The sequence below is a fragment of the Mustela putorius genome, unplaced genomic scaffold, assembly GCF_011764305.1.
Source record: "Mustela putorius furo isolate JIRA1106 unplaced genomic scaffold, ASM1176430v1.1 tig00000145_pilon_pilon_pilon, whole genome shotgun sequence".
Classification (NCBI taxonomy): Eukaryota; Metazoa; Chordata; class Mammalia; order Carnivora; family Mustelidae; genus Mustela; species Mustela putorius.
Window position 1 is genome coordinate 29,094,845 of NW_025421294.1, and position 19,925 is coordinate 29,114,769.

Here is a 19,925-nt window from a genome sequence, read left to right on the forward strand (position 1 = left end):
ATTCATAATTTTATTTGTTCATACCTGTACCTTAAGAATTCAGATTGTTTGGAGAAAGACAACTATCATATGATCTCCCTGATATGAGGAAGTGGAGATGCAACGTGGGGGGTTTGGGGGGTAGGAAAAGAATAAATGAAACAAGATAGGATCCAGGAGGGAGACAAACTATAAGAGACTCTTAATCTCACAAAACAAACCGAGGGTTGCAGGGGCGGGGGGTGGTGTAGGGAGAGGGTGGTGGGTTTATGGACATTGGGGAGGGTATGTGCTATGGTGAGTGCTGCGAAGTGTGTAAACCTGAGGATTCACAGACCTGTGCCCCTGGCGCTAATAATACATTATATGTTATTAAAAAATAAAAAAGAATTCAAATTGTTATCTTTCAGGTACTGTTTATAATTAAAACATTATAATAAATGTTTCTTATAGATGAAGTATATGGAAAATAAAAATATATTCCCTCAGCATTTCTAGATGGAATTTAGAACAATTTTTTAAAAAGATTTATTTATTTTATTTTAAAGAGAGAGCACGCACACACATGCCACGCATGCACATAATTGGGGTGGGTTAGGGGGAGAGGGATTGAGAGAATCTCAAGCTGACTGTGTGTTGAGCCCTGAGCTGGACACGGGGCTCCATCTCACGACCTTGACTGAGATCATGACCTGATCCGAAATCAAGAGTTGGACACTTAACCGTTCGAGCTGCCCAGGTGCCCCATAGTAGTTCTTAAAGTTAGGTAGTAGGAGCCCTCCAACTCTGTTCTTCCCCTTCATTTTATGTTGGTTATTATGCATCTTTTTGCCTCTTCATATAAACTTTAGAATCACTTTGTTGATATCCGCAAAATAACTCGCTGTGATTTTGATTGAGATTGTGTTGAATTTCTAGGTCATATTGGGAAAAAGTGGCATCATAGCAATAGAGTCTTCCTATACATGAACATGGAATATCTCTCCATTTATTTAGGTATTCTTTAATTCCTTAAATCAGAGTTTTTTTATGTTTCCTTTTTTTCTATAGATCTTATACTTTTGATGGGGAGGAGTGAGGGGCAGAGGAAAAGAGAGAATCTTAAGCACACTCCACGCCCAGTGCCTACCCTGACACAGGGCTTGATCTCATGACCCAAGCCAGAATCATGAATTGGGCACTTAACTGACTGAGCCAACCAGATGCCCCAGATCTTGTACATTTTAAAAGATTATTACCTAAGTATTTCAGGATGAGGGTTTTTTTGGTATTTAACATAAATGGTACTGTGTTTATAATTTCAAATTTCAACTGTTTGTTGCTGGGATATAAGAAAGCAATGAACTTTCGTATATATGTGTATATATTTTTTGAAGTATAGTTGACATACAGTGTTACATTAGTTTCATGTGTACATCATCATGATATGACAATTCTACATATTACTCACTGTTCACCATGATAAGGTAGTCACATCAATGTTATCAACAATATTACTATACTCCTATGCTGTACTTCTCATCTTTGTGACTTTTTTATTTTGTAACTTTGAATTGGCACTTCTTAACCACTTCCCCTATTTCACCCATCTCCCCGCATGATCCTCTGTGGCAACCACCAGTTTATTCTCTGTTTATGAGTTTGTTTCTGTCTGTTTATTTATTTATTTATTTTTAAAAATTTTACCTGTAAGTGAAATCATGTATACTTTTCTGATTTATTTCACTTAGCCTAACACTGTCTATCTATCTATCTATCTCTCATCCCTGTGTCCCTGACCTTTGTATAGTAACCTTAGCTGTGACCTTGTTGTAATCACTTGTTAATTCCTGCAGAGTTTTGGGTGTTGGTTTTTTCTTCCGTTCCCTTCTCTTCTCCTTCCCCTCCCTTCTCCTTTCCCTTCCCTTCCCCATCCCTTCCCTGCTTCCCTTCCTCTCCCCTATTCCCCTTCTTCCCTTCCTTCTTCCCTTCCCTGCTTCTGTCTTCCTCTCCTATCCTTTCCTTTTTTTTTTTTAATTTTTTTTTATTTTTTTATTTTTATTTTTATTTATTTTTATTTTTTAAAGATTTTATTTATTTATTTGACAGAGAGAAATCACAAGCAGGCAGAGAGGCAGGCAGAGAGAGAGAGAGGAGGAAGCAGGCTCCCTGCTGAGCAGAGAGCCCGATGCGGGACTCCATCCCAGGACCCTGAGATCATGACCTGAGCCGAAGGCAGCGGCTTAACCACTGAGCCACCCAGGCGCCCTCCTTTTTTTTTTTTTTAATAGAGCATGAGCAGTTCAGGGTGGGGGTGTAGAGGGAGAGGTAGAGAGGATCTTAAGTCATCCCTGTGCCCAGCACAGAGCCCTTCAATAGGGGCCCGATCTCACAACCCTGATACTATGACTTGAGCTGAAAACAAGAGTATAGCTCTCAACCAGCTGAGCCACCCAGACGCCCCTCCATTGTACCGTATTTTAGTGGGAAAGCTTCAAGTTCCTCACGATTAAGCATGGTGTTAATGGTAACTTGTTGTAGATAGTCTTTATCAAGGTAAAGAAGTTTCCTTCAGGGCGCCTGTGTGTGGCTCAGTTGGTTAAGTGTTTGCCTTCCACTTGGGTTCTGATCTTAGTATCCCTCAGCAGGGTTCTGCTTCTTCTCCTCCCTCTGTGCTCTCTCTCTCAAGTAAATAAAGTCGTACAAAAAAAAAAAAAAGTTTCCTTTATTTCTAGTTTGATGAGAGTTACTAATTACTGACATAATTTCTTTAAGTATAGGACTCTCCAGGTTATCTCTGTCTTATATAATTTTTGGTACTTCTCTGTCTCTCAGGGACCATTAGAGTCAATAAATTGGTGGCCATAGAGTTTATTTTTGCTTAATTATCCTGTAATTGTTTATCAATTAGTAGTAATGACCCATCTTTCATTTCTTGTGTCAGTAATTTGTGTCATTTCTTTTTTCTTGCTTATGTTGGATAGAAGTTTATTACTTTTATTTATCTTTTCAGAGAATTAGATTTAGTCTTGTTGAGTTTTAATCTGTTGGTATTCTCTTTTCAATTCCAGTGATTCCTGATCTAATTTTTAATACTTCTTTTCTTCTACTTGCTTTAGGTTTATGTTGCTCATCTCTCTTTTGTTTCCCAAAATTAAAACTGAGATTATTGTTTTCAGATGTTTCTTGTTCTTGAATATATGCATTAAGTTCTGTAAATTACCCTATATGCACTGCTTTTGTTCCATACCACAAATTTTGTTAAATCGAATTTTCTTTAAGTTCGAAATATTTCCATCTCTTTCCATCTCTTTGCTTACATTGCTTATATGGTCGTACATGTTAATCTACTTTATTTAGTATATTTAGAGCTATACATTTAGGACCATTTACGTAGCAATCATAGTTATTTCCTTATCTGATAATAACAAAAATCTGTGCCTTAGATCTGAGTTTCATTCTGATGCTTTGTCTCTTCAGACTGTATTTTTATTGTCTTTTAGCAGTATTTTGTTGAAATGGTCCGGTGGTGAGGTGTTGGGCATGGGGGAAGAAGTATTCTATAATCTTGTGATCAGATCGTAGTGTTTTTTAAATGAGCTTGAATTCCTGGATTTTGACCTTCAGAAGCATTTCTTGGTCTTTATTTTGCTCCTGATAGATGAGTGTGGTAGGCCAGTAACAATTGAGTTGTTTAAATGCCCATTTCTTAGGTCAGATAAGACACTGGTATAGTTGGACTTGGACTCTTGGAGGGCAGATGTTTGTTTTGGAGAATGCCCTCAGTGCACTTAAAAATTGTTAGAATTCCTCCCTATCTGAAACACAAAAGGATGTTTCTTTGATCCTCATTCTGGAAATCTGATGGTACTCCCTTAAAGTGTGGCAGTCTTCCTAAAACTGGTACCTAAGGAGTTTTTTACTCATTCAGTGGTAGTTCATATTTATTGTGCCACCAAATTCATCAGTTACTTTTTAAGTGTTCCTACCAGTTATTGGCCTACCAGTTACAGAAGCGTTTGCTTCAGGAAAGGTGGTCTTAGCTATGATTCTTATTTAGTTTTGGGGGTGATGTTTTATCCTCAGACCTCAATTCTGTGATGTAGCTAAGAAAAGTCATTGATTTTCAGTTTGTTCAGCCTTTTTCTTTTGAGGAGTAAAGTGATGAGATGACTTCCAGGCTCTTTACATTTTGGCTAGAATTGGAAGTTCAGATATTTTTTAATCAATATTTTTATGTAAGAGTACATTGAATTGAAATAGAATTGGAATACTTCCATTTAGTTAAAATTCAAATTGATTTTGTTTGGAAGTTAAATTATATTAAATACCACTGATTACAAACAAAAATATGGTGCTGAGCTAATAACCAGGCAAACATAATGAAAACTGTTTCCCAAACTCCTAGAGGTCTAGAGAGCCTTGCATTTTTATTTCACAGTCTGTTTGGGAATTACTAGCTTAACTGTTTTCAGGGAGAAAAATTGCCAGGCCTATACTACTACAATGCTAGGTATACTTGCAATCCTGCATTGTACAGGAGTTTCGGCTGTATAGCCCTGAGAGTGGATGTCCGAGTCAGCATTTGAGAATAATTTTACTTTGAAATAATGAGTTTCTGGGCTTAGAAATTCTTCAGAGAGATTATATGCAGTGGGAAAAGTTCTTATGTTTCATTGGAAATAAGACATGTTGAACCTAATACCATATTAAGTTAAAACATTATTAGCTGGGTACAGTGGTTTTTTATGTATTTCTTATGGTTTATGACAGCTTTGCTCTTCACACATTCCCTTATAGCCTAGTTCATCTGTATTTACATAGCTGGAAAGTTTTACTTTAAACTGCATAACCCAGAAGAAGAATTCTAGAGTGATTTCTCTTTGAGAAACCTATAAGCTATGCCTTTGTCATGGAAGTGAGTGATTTTGAGAAGTATGAAAAGTTTTAATCTTTCCAATTTCTAAATTTAATCTGTAGTTTTCCTGGAAGTTCAACCAAAGATTCTTAAGAGTTTTGCTTTTCCTCAAGTGGATAGTATAACTTTAAAGTAAAAGAAATGTGCTATGAATGATTGGGTATTTTGTTAATAATATTTTAAATTTGTTATTTTATTTGTATTGTTCAGTTGACTTTAGACTGGAATTATTACAAATATGTGTTTGAATAATTCTTTCTGCTTATATGCCTTAAAGAATTCTGCAGTATTCTGAGTTTCACATTTTGCAGTATTACAAAACAGTCAGTACTTGCCCGTGCACTTGGAAATGTTACTTTGCGTTATTGGATTGATAGTTTCTTCTCTGCAGTCACAAATGTTGTGGAAAAAGGCCAAATGTCCCTATTTGAGGTCTGAGGAAACTGTCATCATAGATCCAGCTGAGGTTACTAGCATAGTAAATATTGTCAGAAGATTCATTCCTTGTAGAATACCTATGAATTAATTGGTGTGTTATTAGGTAATCTATATGGCCTAGCTTTAGAATTTTAATATTGCCTAGAATTTACAGTATGTGTGAGTTACAAAATCATTGCAAATGTGTGACTGTGTACCTTTCCTTTTATACTAGTTTATTTTACTTCAGTTACTATACAGATATGAAAGACTATTTAAGTGAGTTAAGCATTCTTACGTAATCTTAAAAATACTTTATTAGGGGCACCTGGGTGGCTCAGTGGGTTAAATGTCTGACTTTACTTCAGGGTGTGATTTCAGGGTGTGATTTCACTGCCTTTGGTGATGTTTCTAGAAAGAACTTGGCTGGGGCTAAAGTCAAAGAGATTGTTGCCTGTGTTCATCCCAAGGATTTTAATGGATTCCTGTCTCATATTTAGGTCTTTCATCCATTTTGAGTCTACTTTTGTGTGTGGTGTAAGGAAATGGTCCAGCTTCATTTTTCTGTTGTCCAGTTTTCCCAATACCATTTGTTGAGGAGACTGTCTTTTTTCTATTGGGCATTCTTTGCTGCTTTGTCGAAGATCAGTTGACCGTAGAGTTAAGGGTCCATTTCTGGGCACTCTGTTCTATTCCATTGATCTAGGTGTCTGTTTTTGGGCCAGTACTGTTCTGTCTTGATGATTACAGCTTTGTAATAGAGCTCAAAGTCCAGAATTGTGATGTCACCAGCTTTGGTTTTCTTTTTCAACATTCTTTTGGCTGTTTGGGGTCTTTTCTGGTTACATAGAAATGTTAAGATTATTTGTTCCATTTTGTTGAGAAAAGTTGATGATATTTTGATAGAGATTGCAATGAGTGTGTAGATTGCTCTAGGTAGCACAGACATTTTCACAATATTTATTCTTGCAATCCATGAACATGGAACGGTTTTCCATTTCTTTATGTCTTAATTTCTTTTCATGAGTATCCTATAGTTTTCTGAGTACAGATTCTTTGCCTCTTTGGTTAGGTTTATTTCTAGGTGTCTATGGTTTGGGGTGCAGTTGTAAATGGGATCAACTCTTTAATTTCTCCTTCCTCTGTCTCAGTTAGTGTATAGAAATGCAACTGATTTCAGTGCATTGATTTTATATCCTGACACTTTACTGAATCCCTGTATGAGTTCTATCAGTTTTGGGGGTAGAGTCATTTGGGTTTTCCTCGTAAAGTATTATATCACCTGCAATGAGTGAGCATTTGACGACTTCTTTGCTGATTCAGATGCCTTTTATTTGTTCTTGTTGTCTCGTTGCTGAGGCTAGGACTTCTCGTACTACATTGAATAGCAGTGTTCCTGTGTTCCTGATCTTAGGGGAAAAGCTATCTTTTTCCCCATTGAGAATGATATTCGTTGTGGGTTTTTCATACATTGCTTTCATAATACTGAGGTATGTACCCTTTGTCCCTACACTGTGAAGAGTTGTAATTAAGAAAAGATGCTGTACTTTGTCAGATGCTTTTTCTGCATCTATTGAGAGTATCATTTGGTTCTTGTTCTTTCTTTTATTAATGTATCACATTGATTTGTGGATGATGACCCAACCTTGCAACCCAGGAGTAAATCCTACTGGGTTGTGGTGAATAATCCTTTTAATGTACTGCTGTTCCTATTGGCTAGTATTTTGGTGAGAATTTTTGTATCCATGTTCATCAGGGATATTAGTCTGTGATTCTCTTTTTTCTGTTTTTGGGATCAAGGTAATGCTGGCCTCATAAAATGAGTTTGGAAGTTTCCCTTCCATTTCTATTTTTGGAATAGTTTCAGGAGGCTAGGTATTAATTCTTCTTTAAATGTTTGGTAGAATTCCCCTGGGAAGCCTTCTGGCCCTGGGCTCCTCCTTGTTGGGAGATTTTTTATTACAATATGCTTCAGTTTCCTTACTGTTTATTGGTCTGTTCTGGTTTTTTTTTTCCTGGTTCAGTTTTGATAGTTTATATGTCTTTAGGAATGCATACATTTCTTCCCAATTGTCCAGTTTGCTGGTGTGTAGTTGCTGATAATATGATCTTATAATTGTTTGTATTTCTTTGGTGTTGGTTGTGATCTCTCCTCTTTCATTATGATTTTATTAATTTGGGTCCTTTGTCTTTTCTTTTTGATAAGTCTGGCCAGGGGTTTATCAGTCTTACTAATTCTTTCAAAGAAAATATGCATGGAATGATTCTAATCTTTTGGTACTAGTTGAGACCTGATTTGTGACCCAGGATGTGATCTGTTCTGGAGAATGTTCCATGTGCACTAGAGAGGAGTGGGTATTCTGTTGCTTTGGGATGGAATGTTCTGAATGTATCTGTGATGTCCTTCTGGTCCATTGTGTCATTTAAAGCCTCTATTTGATCTTTTGCTTAGATGATCTGTCCATTTCAGTGAGGGGGATTGTTAAAGTCCCATACTATCATTGTATTATTGTTGATGTGTTTCCTTGATTTTGTTATTAATTGGCTTACATAATTGCTGCTGCTATGTTTGGAGCATAAATATTTAAAATTATTAAATCTTCTTGCTGGATAGACTCTTTAAGTATGATATCTCTTAATCTCTTATTATAGTCTTCGGTTTAAAATCTAATTTGTCTGTTTTAAGGATTGCCAACCCAGCTTTCTTTGATGTCTATTAGCATGGTAAATTGTTTTACATCCCCTCTCTTTAAATCTGAAGGTGTCTTTGGCTATAAAATGAGTTTCTTAGAGATAGCATTATCGATGGGTCTTATTTTTCTGATACCCTGGGCCCTTGATTGGGGCATTTAGCCCATTTACACTCAGGGTAACTATTGAAAGATGTGCATTTTGTGCCATTGTATTGCGTGTAAGGTGACTGAGACTGTTATTGTCTCTGTTCCATTCTATTCGATATTACTTTTAGGCTCTCTCTTTGCTTTAGTGGACCTCTTCCAATATTTGCTTAGGGCTGGTTTGGTGTTCACAAATTCTTTTATCTTTGTGTGTGTGTGGTTTTTTTTTTGTTTGTTTGTTTGTTTGGTTTGGTTTGGTTTTTTGTCGTGGAGCTTTTTATCTATCTTTCTATTTCCACTGACACCCTAGGTGGATATAGTATTCTTGGCCCCATATTTTTCTTATTTAGTGCTCTGGAATATATCATGCCAGTCCTTTCTGGGCTGCAAGGTCTCTGTGGATAGGTCTGCTGCCAATCTAATGTTTTTATTTTTATAGGTTACAGACCTTTTGTCCCGAGCTGCTTTCAGAATTTTCTCTTTTTCACTGAGACTTTTAAGTTTTACTATTAAATGATAGGGTTGACCTATTTTTAATAATTTTGAGGGGATTTTGATGCCTGTTTCCTTCCCCAAATTAGGGGAGTTCTCTGCTATAATTTGCTCCAATGTACCTTCTGCCCCCTTCTCTCTTCTTCTTCTAGGATCCCATTATTCTAATATTTTGTCTTCTGGTATCACTTCTTTCTCAGATTCTCTCCTCGTGATGCAGTAGTTGTTCATCCTCTTTTTCTCAGCTTCTTTATTCTCCATCATTTGGTCTTCTAGATCACTAATTCTCTCTTCTGCCTCATTTATCCTCGCACTTAGAGCCTCCATTTTTTATTGCACCTCATTAAGAGCCTTTTTGATTTCGACTTGGTTAGATTTTACTACTTTTATTTCTCCTGAAAGGGATTCTTTAGTATTGTCTATTCTTTTTTCAGGCCCAGCTAGTATCTTTATAATTGTCATTTTGAACTTTAGTTCCAACATCTTACTAATGTTCATATTGATTAGGTCCCTGGCAGTACCACCTCTTATTCTTTTTTCTGAGGTGAGTTTTTCCATTTTGTTGTCATATCCATAGAAGAAGAGATGAATGAGAGAACAAAATGTTAAAAGGGTAACAGTGACCTCAGAAAAATGTACACCTAAACAAATCAGGAGAGATCTGAAACCTGGGGGAAAAGAAAAAAAAAAGAAAGAATATGATCAGGCCAGTGGATAGAACAGAGCTACACACTAGATTTGGGGTGTATTTTGCTCTGTTAGAAGAAACTGTGTTCTAAATTTTTTTTTTCTGTGTTCTAAAATTTTAAAGAAAAACTTATATACATATAAATATAAGGGTAAATATGATGAAAGGATGGAATATGACCCTAAAGATGAAAATTAAAAAAATATTTAAAAAGAAATTGATAAGAACTTGGCTGGAGAAAGAAAGAAAAAATTTTTTAAAAATGTAAAAAAAAAAAAAAAAAAGGAGAGAATGTTATCATGCAGGAGACTCTAACAAAGCCATACACAAGATTTAGGAATTCAGGGTTTATTTTGGTCATTTAGAAGAAACTGTATTCCAAAACTTTAAAAAAGAAAAATAATTTATATACAAATTTTTCATACACACACACACACACACACACACACACACAGTTAAATACACTGAAGGGAGAGACTATGACTGTAAAAATTAAAATTAAAAGATTTTTAAAAAGGAATTTATAAGATAAGATGTTGGTTAAACAACTCAAGAAAATAGAAAAAGAACAAAATAAAGAAAAATTTAAAAATTAACTTTGAAAAATGAATCATGGGGAAAAAACCCATGAATTCTATGCGCTGTATTCCCCTAGCACTGGAGTTTTGCAGTTCTCATTGACTGGATAGACTTTCTTTTGGCTGAATGTTCTTGCTGATCTTCTGGGGGAGGTACCTCTTGCAATGATCCTCAAATGTCTTTGTCCCAGGTGGAATTGCACTGCCATTTCCTGGGCACAGGCTAAGTAATCTGTTCGGGTTTGCTCTTGCAGCTTTTGTTCCCTGGAAGATTTCCGTACAGCTTTGGAGGACGAGAATGAAAATGGCGGCCTCCCAATTTCTGGCCCCAGAGGAGCCGAAAACTCGGGGCCCAGGCCCTTCCGTCAGCTCTCAGAGAAAACCAGTCAATCATACCTGTCTCCCTGGTCTCCAGCCACACTCCTTGCTCACCTGGCCTGTGTCTGAGCATTTTTTTTTCTGGCACACAACCCGGTCTGGAGTTTCCAAACCCAGCAGATTCCTGCAGTGCACTCCCATGCCACTCCTCCCAGGGCGAAGAAGGGGAATCTCCTGGATCTGCTGCTTGTTGGGTCCCTGCTCAATGAGTAGTGGTCCAACTGTGCCACAGATCATGGTTTATGGCAACCCCTAGCTGGCAGCCCTCTCCTTGGCTGCAGCTTTGCAGTTGGTTTTCCCTCTCTGATACTTGGGAGCTCTTCCACACTCAGGCACCCCTCATTTTTCTTTGACCTGAGGGTCTTGAGACCACACTGTCACAGAGAGGGTTTCACTCCCTAGCTTAGCCACGGGAGAGACCTCCCTCAGGGGAGCAGACTTCTAAAAGTTCCAATTTTGTGCTCCATTGCTCTATCACTTGCTAGGATCCAGCTAATGAAGGCTCTCTTCTCCTGCAGTCTGTCTTCCCAAATATCACTTCAGAGTCACTTCTCTGCACATCCTACCTTCCAGAAAATGGTCGCTTTTGTGTTCATAAAATTGCTGCTATTCTTTTCTTTGGTCACCTGTTGCATTTGTAAATGTTCAGAATGGTTTGAGAACTATCTATCTGAATTCCTGATACTGGACAAAATTTAGGTCTCCTACTCCTCCACCTTCTTGCCCTCTGCCCTCTGGCATTTTGTACTATTGGTTAGTGATTTTGCTATTAAAAATCATCCCCTGGTGTACTGCTGAAATGCTATTTAATATTCCAAAGTGCAGGAAAACTATGATGGGCTTTACAGAGAAAAGACATGTGAGCTTCCTTTAGGCATAAGTTATAGCGCTGTTGACTGTGAATTCAGTGTTAATGAATCAGTAGTAAATTAATAAGGTGTCTTTAAACAGAAATCCACATTATAAAAGGGTTATGTATTGAAAAGCTGATAAAAATGTTGATGAGAGACTTGATAGGAATCTGACCATGTATTTTCCTTAGGAACAGTATTTCATTGCTCACTGCTTCTTTGTTTGCCTCAGCTTTATAGGACATTACTGCAAATAATGAGGATCCATCATACTTAATTTTAAAATTAAGTTGTTATTAAAAGTTAGCAATTAGACAGTTATCAAAGTATGTGTTTATCTGGGACCAGATGATTAATGATTTTGGGGTAGTTTAGAAGAGGAAGGAAATGATTCACATACATGTAGAAGCCATGAAATGTAGAGAAACAGGAAGCATGTTTAGTTTGGAGCCACAAAGATGAGTTTCTTGGATTCTCCCTCTGACTTTTGTGCATATCAAAGAAAACTAAATCAGGTTCACAGTTCCCTTCTAGTTAAAGGAGTCTTTCATTCTTTAGGGTCAGTCAGAAAAAAAAAAAAAAAAAAAAGGACATATGACTAAAAATTCATGCTTACCACTGAAAATTAGGGAATAATCATTAGGGGAGAAGAAAGCCCTATTAAATCTAGATTGCCAATGACAACATAGAGTTGTATATAATGAGAAGCACTATTGCATTATTAATTTTTTTGCCTTCTGTACATTTGATATACCCTGAGGTCATAGTACATAGCCTTAAACACCAAAACTCTAGAACTAATGATTTCAGTGGACCACTATACTAATGTTAGTGAACTGGTTCTGACCTATGACACATGGACTTGTAGTAGTCACAAATATGCTTAAGAAACTCATGGAGAACAAATTGATCATCTCATTCACTCATGTATATAGTATTTCTTGTAATTATAAAGTATATTTACATGGTTAAGAAACAAAGAAAACATGCCCAGAAATCTAGTAATGAAGAAGAAATGGAACTCTGTCCTATCACTCCCATCCTCATTCTTACTTCCCAAGAACATTATTTTTTTTTTTAAGATTTTATTTATTTATTTGACAGAGATCACAAGTAGGCAGTGAGACAGGCAGAGAGAGAGGAAAGCAGGCTCCCTGCTGAGCAGAGAGCCCAATTCAGGGCTCCAGCCCAGGATCCTGGATCATGACCTGAGCCGAAGGCAGAGGCTCAACCCACTTAGGCACCCAGGTGCCCTCCCAAGAACATTATTTTTAACTGTTACCTATTCTGTTATTTACCTCCACATTATTAAGCAATATACTTAATGCAGTTATTTCTTGACTTATCAGTCTTGGAGCATATTTATTTCCTGCCATGACTTTATACCTGCCCATTGGTTATTAAGCTTCAGTATAGCTCTAGCACTAGCTTGTCTTTCAGTTTTGGTAAATTTTCTACGTTCTTACCTATTTTCCTCTGTCTTCTCTCTCTTGAGTTTATTTTGTTAGTAAAAAACATGTTCTTTCATGTTTCCCTTTTTCTGAATGTATTATTTATTATTTCCTCTATGAGTCCTTTTGTGTGAGTGAGTGAGTGAGTGTGTGTGTTTCTGTTTTTCTGTTTGTGTCCCTCTCTCCTTGGAGGCTTTTCCCTTGTATCAATATTGTGGTTGCCCATCTGTAGTTGAGAGCAAAGTACTAAAATACAAGTTGGGAGTTCTGTGCATGATTATCATTAGGCAAACTGAAGAACTTTACTTTAGGGCAGTGTTTCTTAACCTGTTTTCATTATCACTTCATGAAGGGGCATATTTAAGACATTTTCTTCTCCTAATTGCTGTCCCTTCTTCCATGACATTTTAATGCCACAAAGACTTACTGTGTATGTTTATATATTTTGAAGGATTCAAATATCAGGAAGGGTTTGGGCCCTGTTTCTTCTCAGGACTAGGCAGTTGCTACATCTGCTCTTCTGTCTATAGTCATTCTTTGGGAAAATAGGTTATAGAAAGGGATCACCAACCATTTACAGACCTTGAATTAATCTCCCATTTTATAGTCCTGAATAACTCCTGTCCTCAACTTAACTTGTGTGTCCTGAGCCTCTTGTGTCAGTGAAGCAGATTAGCTCCTTTATGTACTCATCCGTCCCCTTCTTTAAGGACTATAAACCTGTATGTTCATCTACCTTAACACTTCACTTAACATTCCTCTCATGTTTGAGTTGCATAATTTTATTAATCTGTAATTTAAATTTTAAATAAGATTACTCTCCATTTGTATTTATTACAGTAGTTTATCTGTTTTCAAATCTTAAATGGATGTTCATTTGAGACATCAGAATGGAAAGGAGGTAAACCCTGGTGTTTGCTTTTCCATCTTATCTAGACATCCTTAATAGGCTTTAGCATTTAGCATTTTCACATATTCCTCGTTGATATTTGGATCATATTTTTGTCTATAAAATACTTTTCACTCTTGTCATTCATTTATTTTAAAGTTCTCAGCCATGATATTATGCCCTACCAAGAATTCATTAATGTGACCCTTGTTTATCATTTTTATCAGTTATGTTGTGTTCATACTAGGTCAAGATTCAGTACAACTTGTACAGGCAAGAGAATTCTTTCCTCTTTTTGGATTCTAGGTGTTATGCTAGAATTATGCTGAAGTAGGTATTTGAGCTTGCAGAGATCTCAGAGAACTTCCTAGAGTTGTACTTCTAATATAGTAGCCGTTAACCACATGTGGATATTTAATTTAAATAAAATAAAATTAAATTTAAAATTCAGTTATCAGACTGACCACATTTCATGTTCAGTAACCTTATGTGGCTAGTGGCTGCCGTCTTGGATAGCATAGATACAGAGCATTCCCACCTCTGCCAAAAGTTCTGTTGTATGGCACTGTTACAGAAAGTAGAAAGTAGTACAGCACCATTCTGTATCTTCCAAGAGATAACTAGTTTCTTAAGCCTCAACTTTGTAGGAGTTGCTTAATATAGTGAGTGTGTAGGACTTGACTGAATAGGTATTAACATAGGAGGAAAATGATATCTTAGAGATATCTGTGAAGCTTTAAGGAGAAAGTGCAAGTCATGGGACTAGCTGTTGTCTCAGTAAATGCTAGAGACAGCCAGAAAAGCATCATCATATTTGTGCAATAATGCTCTCTTGTGTTGATTCAAAGAAAAACTTTAGGAGATTGAGGAAAGTCCTTCAGAATTTTACTGAAGAGTCTCTACATAGGCAACAAAATGCTGCTGATCAACTATTATTTTGAGTGGGTATATGGATAAGCTATTATCTAATTCAGAATATTTTTCTTTTGTAGGTTGTTGATAATTTGCATTATATTTAAGTATGGCATATACCTTAGGGATGTTGAAGAAGGAAGGGCTTTAGAAATTAATCCACTCCTATGCTTTCATTTTACAGGTGGAGGAAACTGATGCTTAAAATAGGGAAGTAATTTATCCGAGGGCACACAGTTATTGGGGCTAGAGCTAGCACCAGAACCAGCATATTTTGGGTTCATGTGCAGAACATTTCCTGTGGTACTATGCTGGTGAAAAAGAAGGAATGACTCATTGTGTCCTCTTGAAAGTTTTAATAATCCACCTGTGAGGTTTAAACTGGTAACATAAACTTTAAGAGTATGTAATTCTGGAAGTATGAATTTCATAATGTGTTTTCCTCTTTTTAGAACAACAATTTGTAATCTTTATACAATGCCACGAATTGGAGAGCCTGTCTGGCTTACAATGATGTCGGGGACTCCAGAAAAGAACCAGCTTTGCCATCGTTTCATGAAGGAATTCACTTTTCTAATGGAAAATGCTTCCAAAAATCAGTATGGCTTTCTCTCTTTATATCTTAGATATTATGTACTTTAACTTGATATCTAGATTTTGATCAAACCCAGTTACAAAAGCAAAGTAATTAACTTTTTTGGGAATTAGTTCTTACTATTAATAACCAAAATAGAATTAAAAAATGTAAATAAAAGATAGGATATGGATGAAAGCCACAGAAAACAGTAAAATGAATGAAATGAATGAGAAACAGTAAAAAGGTCTTTAATTATGTGTTAAATTAGAATTCCTGACAACTTACAGAACTCTCTGAGGCTTCCCATTTTTTGGTGAATTGCATTCACTTACGCAGTTTCATTCTAGAGAAAATAAGTAAAAAAAAGAAAAAGAGAGAAGTGGTGCCAGGATTCCAGTGATACATATTTAATGTGATATTTTATCATACTATTTGCTTGTAACCGTTCATCAAATTCCTAGAATCCAAATGAGTAATTTAGAGGTTTTATTCTTTTTAAATAGACAAAATTTGCTTAATACTTTACTTCATTTTCCCATTCAGTAATTTGGAAATGTATAGTCCTGTTGCTTCATTAGTTTTGCAGATTAAACACTGAAAAGAAACCAGTTTTTCAAGTAAAATGGCATTTTTTGCTTTGTAATTAAGATCAGATACAGCTCTGTGTGAATACTGTTTTTATTTTAAGGATTTTTTTTTTTTAATTCCTACCCAACCAAAAACTGCATTTTCATTTTCATCCAGGTGATATGCCTGTCTTTTCTTCTTTCCTCTCCTTTTTTTATGCTGTTTGGCTACATGAGAGTAGGTACTGTCTCTGCTTTATTCTGTTGCTGCGTTTTGCATTAGGTTTAATGAAAGCAGATTGGAGTCTGATAGGATGTATTTTGTTTTCAGATTCTTGCCAGCACTTATTACTGCAGTTCTGACCAATCATCTTGCCTGGGTTCCAACGGTCATGCCAAATGGACAACCACCTATAAAAATATTTTTAGAAAAACATTCCTCTCAGAGTGTGGACATGTTGGCAAAAACTCATCCATATAACCCACTTTGGGCACAACTAGGTATGTAATCTGAAAACCCTTACATTATGCATGACACTTATACTTTTGTGTAGCTGTCTGGAGTTATTTTATAGCAAAAACAAAAATTAAGAAATAAGATGTTCTTTTTTATTCCCCCCATTCTATTTTTTCCCTAATTTTTAAATTTTATTTTATTTTTATTATGTTATCATACTCACCATACAGTACATCATTAGTTTTTGATGTAATGTCCCATGATTCATTGTTTGTATATAACACTCAGTGCTCTATGCAGTCCTCCCTCTTTAATACCCCATCACCAGGCTCACCCACCCTCCCAACCCTCACCCTTCTAAAACCCTCCGTTGTTTCCTGGAGTCTGTAGCCTCTCAAGTTTTGTCTCCTTATCTGACTCCCCACCCCCCATGTTTCCCTTCCTTCTCTTAATGTCCCATTGACCAGAAAGGACTACATTGCCCAGGTCTTTGTGTATGGTGTAAGCAAGTGGTCGAGTTTCATTCTTCTGTATGTAGCTTCATCCTTCTGTTTATATATGCAGTTTTCCCAGCACCATTTTTTAAAGATTTTATTTATTTATCAGAGAGAGAGAGGGGGAGAGAGTGAGCACAGGCAGACAGAATGGCAGGCAGAGGCAGAAGCAGGCTCCCTGCTGAGCAAGGAGCCCGATGTGGGACTCGATCCCAGGACCCTGGGATCATGACCTGAGCCGAGGGCAGCTGCTCAACCAACTGAGCCACCCAGGCGTCCCATCCCAGCACCACTTTTTAAAGAGCCTGTCTTTTCCACTGGATATTTTTTCCTGCTTCATTGAAGATTATTTGACCATAGAGTTGAAGGTCCATATCTGGGCTCTCTACTCTCTGTTCTATTGGTCTATGTGTCTGGTTTTGTGCCGGGACCATGCTGTCTTGGTGATCACGGCTTTGTTTTAAAGCTTTATTTATTTATTTATTTATTTGATGGGGAGAGAGAGAGATCACAAGTAGGCAGAGAGGCAGGCAGAGAGAGAGGAAGGGAAGCAGGCTCCTTGCTGAGCAGAGAGCCCGATGTGGGACTCGATCCCAGGACCCTGAGATCATGACCTGAGCCAAAGGCAGCGGCTTAACCCACTGAGCCACCGGGGCGCCCCGGTGATCACAGCTTTGTAATATAACTGGAAATCAGGCAGCAATGCCCCCAGCATTGTTCTTATTTATTAACATTTCCATGGCTATTTGGGGTCTTTTTGGTTCCATACAGATTTTGGGATTCTTTGTTCCATCACTTTGAAAAATGCTGTTGGTATTTTGATTGGATGGTATAGGATAAAGTATAGATAGTATGTATAGATAGTATAGATAAAGTATAGATTGCTGTGGGTAGCATAGACATTTTAACAATGTTTATTCTTTCAGTCCATGACCATGGAATGGAATGTTTTTCCATCTTTTTGTGTCTTGTTCAGCTTTCATGAGTGTTTTGTAGTTCCTAGAAATAGAACCTTTACCTCTTTGGTTAGGTTTATTTCAAGGTATCTTATGGTTTTGGTGCTATTGTAAATGGAATTGATTCTGTAATTTCTTTTTCTCCAGTTACATTGTTAGTGTATAAGAAAGCAACTGATTTCTGTTCTTTGATTTTGTATCCTGCCACATTACTTAATTGCTGTGTAAGTTCTAGTAATTTGGGGATGGAATCTTTTTGTTTTTGCACATAAAGTATGTCATCTCTGAAGAGAGAGAGTTTTACTTCTTCTTTGCCAGTGTGAATACCTTTTATTTATTTTTGTTGTCTCATTGCTGCTACTAGTACTTCTAGTACTATGTTGAACAGTAATGGCAAGAGTGGGCATTCTTGTGCTCCTGATCTCAATGGAAGGGCTCCCAGCTTTTCCCCACTGAGAATGATAGTCACTGTGAGTTTTTCATAAATGGACTTTATGAAATTGAATCCCTATATTCTAAAGTTTTAATCAGGAACAGGTGCTGTATTTTGTCAGATGTTTTTTCTGCATCAGTTGAGAGAACCATGTGGTTCTTGTCTCTTCTCTTATTTGTATGTTCTGTGCCATAGATTGATTTGTGAATGTTGACCCACCCTTGCATCCCAGGGATAAATCTCACCTGGTCGTGTTGGATAATCCTTTTAATGCACTTTTGGATTCTGTTAGCTAGTCCCTTGTTGAGAATTTTGGCATCCATATTCATCAGGGGTATTGGTTTGAAATTCTCCTTTTTGATGGGGTCTTTGCCTGATTTGGGGATCAAGGTAAAGCTCGCCTCATAGAGCGAGTATGAAAGTTTTCCATCTGTTTCTATTTTTTAAACAGCTTCAGTAGAATAGGTATTATTTCTCCTTTGAATATTTGTAGAATTCCCCAGGGAATCCAAGAGGCTCTGGACTCCTTGTTTTCTGGGAGGTTTTGATCAGTGTTTCAATGTCGTTACTGGTTATGGGTCTATTCAGGTTGTCAGTTTCTTCCTGTTTCAGTCTTGGTAGTTTATAGGTTTCTAGGAATGCATTCATTTCTTCTAGGTTGCTTAATTTATTGTCATATAGCTGTTCATAATAATTTCTGATCATTGTACTGACTTCCTTGGTATTAGTTGTGCCTTCTCCCCTTTCATTCATAATTTTATTAATTTGGGCCCTTCCTCTTTTCTTTTGAATAAATCTCGCCAGTAGTTTATCCATCTTATTAATTCAGAGAACCAGCTTCTAGTTTTCTTAATGTGTTCTACTGTATTTCTGATTTCTAATTCATTGATCTCTGTTCTAATCTTAATTATTTTCCTTCTTGTGCATGGGTTAGGTTTAATTTGTTGTTGATTCTCCAGATCTTCCAGGTGTAAAGATAATTTGTGTATTCAGGATTTTTCTGGGTTTTTTTTGAGTGAGGTTTGGAATGCTATGTATTTCCCCCTTAAGACTGCCTTTGCCATATCCCATAGGCTTTGGATTGATGTGTCTTCGTTCTCTTTGGTTCCCATGAATTGCTTAAGTTCTTTGATTTCCCAATTGACCTAAACATTCTTGAGGAGGATGGTCTTTAGCTTCCAAGGGTTTGAATTTGTTCCATAGTTTTTCTTGTGATTGAGTTCCAGTTTCAAAGCATTGTGGTCTGAGAATATGCAGGCAGTAATCTCAGTCTTTTGGTGTTGGTTGAGACCTGACTTGTGACCCAGTACGTGGTCTTTCTGAAGAAAGTTCACCATGCACACTCAAGAAGAATGAGTATTCTGTTGTTTTAGGGTGGAATGTTCTGTGTATATCTTTGAGGTCCATCTGGTCCAGTGTGTCATTCAAAGCTCTTGTTTCTTTGTTGATTTTCTGCTTAGATGATCTGTTTATTGCTGAGAATGCAGTGTTGAGGTCTCCTACTATGAATGTATTATCAATATGCCTCTTTATTGTGGTTAACAGTTGGCTTATGTTGTTGGCTGCTTCCCTGTTAGGGGCATAGATAATTGTAATTGTTAGACCGACGCTTTAAGAATAATACAATGTCCTTCTGTATCTTTAAAGCTAACTCTTTAGCTTAAAATCTAATTTGTCTGATACGAGAATTTCTACCTTGGCCTTCTTTTGAGGCTTTTCCATTGTCATGAATGATACAGTTTTCCATCCCTTCACTTTCAGTCTGGATGTATCTTTAGGTTCAAAATGAGTCTCTTGTAGACCACATATGTACGGGTCCTGTCTTTTTATCTAGTCTACAACCCTGTGCCATTTTATGGGAGCATTTAGGCCATTCACGTTGGGAGTGCTTATTGAAAGACAGGATTTTATTGTTACCACGTTGCCTGTGAAGTCCTTGTTTCTGTAGATCGTCTCTGTATATTTCTTTCTGTATCTCTCTTGGGGACTTTCTCCTTTTATAGAATCCTCTCCCCCTTTAATGTTTCTTGCAGGGCAGGCTTAGTGGTCCCATATTCTTTCAGTCTTTGCTGG

General features: G+C 36.9%; 1 protein-coding gene across 3 annotated transcripts in view; it reads left to right on the forward strand.

Annotated features, from left to right (window-relative positions):
* The window catches only part of FNIP1 (folliculin interacting protein 1), a 155,333-nt gene that overhangs the window by 105,894 nt on the left and 29,514 nt on the right, over positions 1–19,925 (forward strand). For all 3 annotated transcript variants that reach the window (XM_045075544.1, XM_045075546.1, XM_045075545.1), the window contains 2 exons: positions 14,822–14,968; positions 15,844–16,013. In XM_045075544.1, the coding sequence (XP_044931479.1) occupies positions 14,822–14,968; positions 15,844–16,013 (317 nt within the window). The remainder of the gene's footprint in view (positions 1–14,821; positions 14,969–15,843; positions 16,014–19,925) is intronic.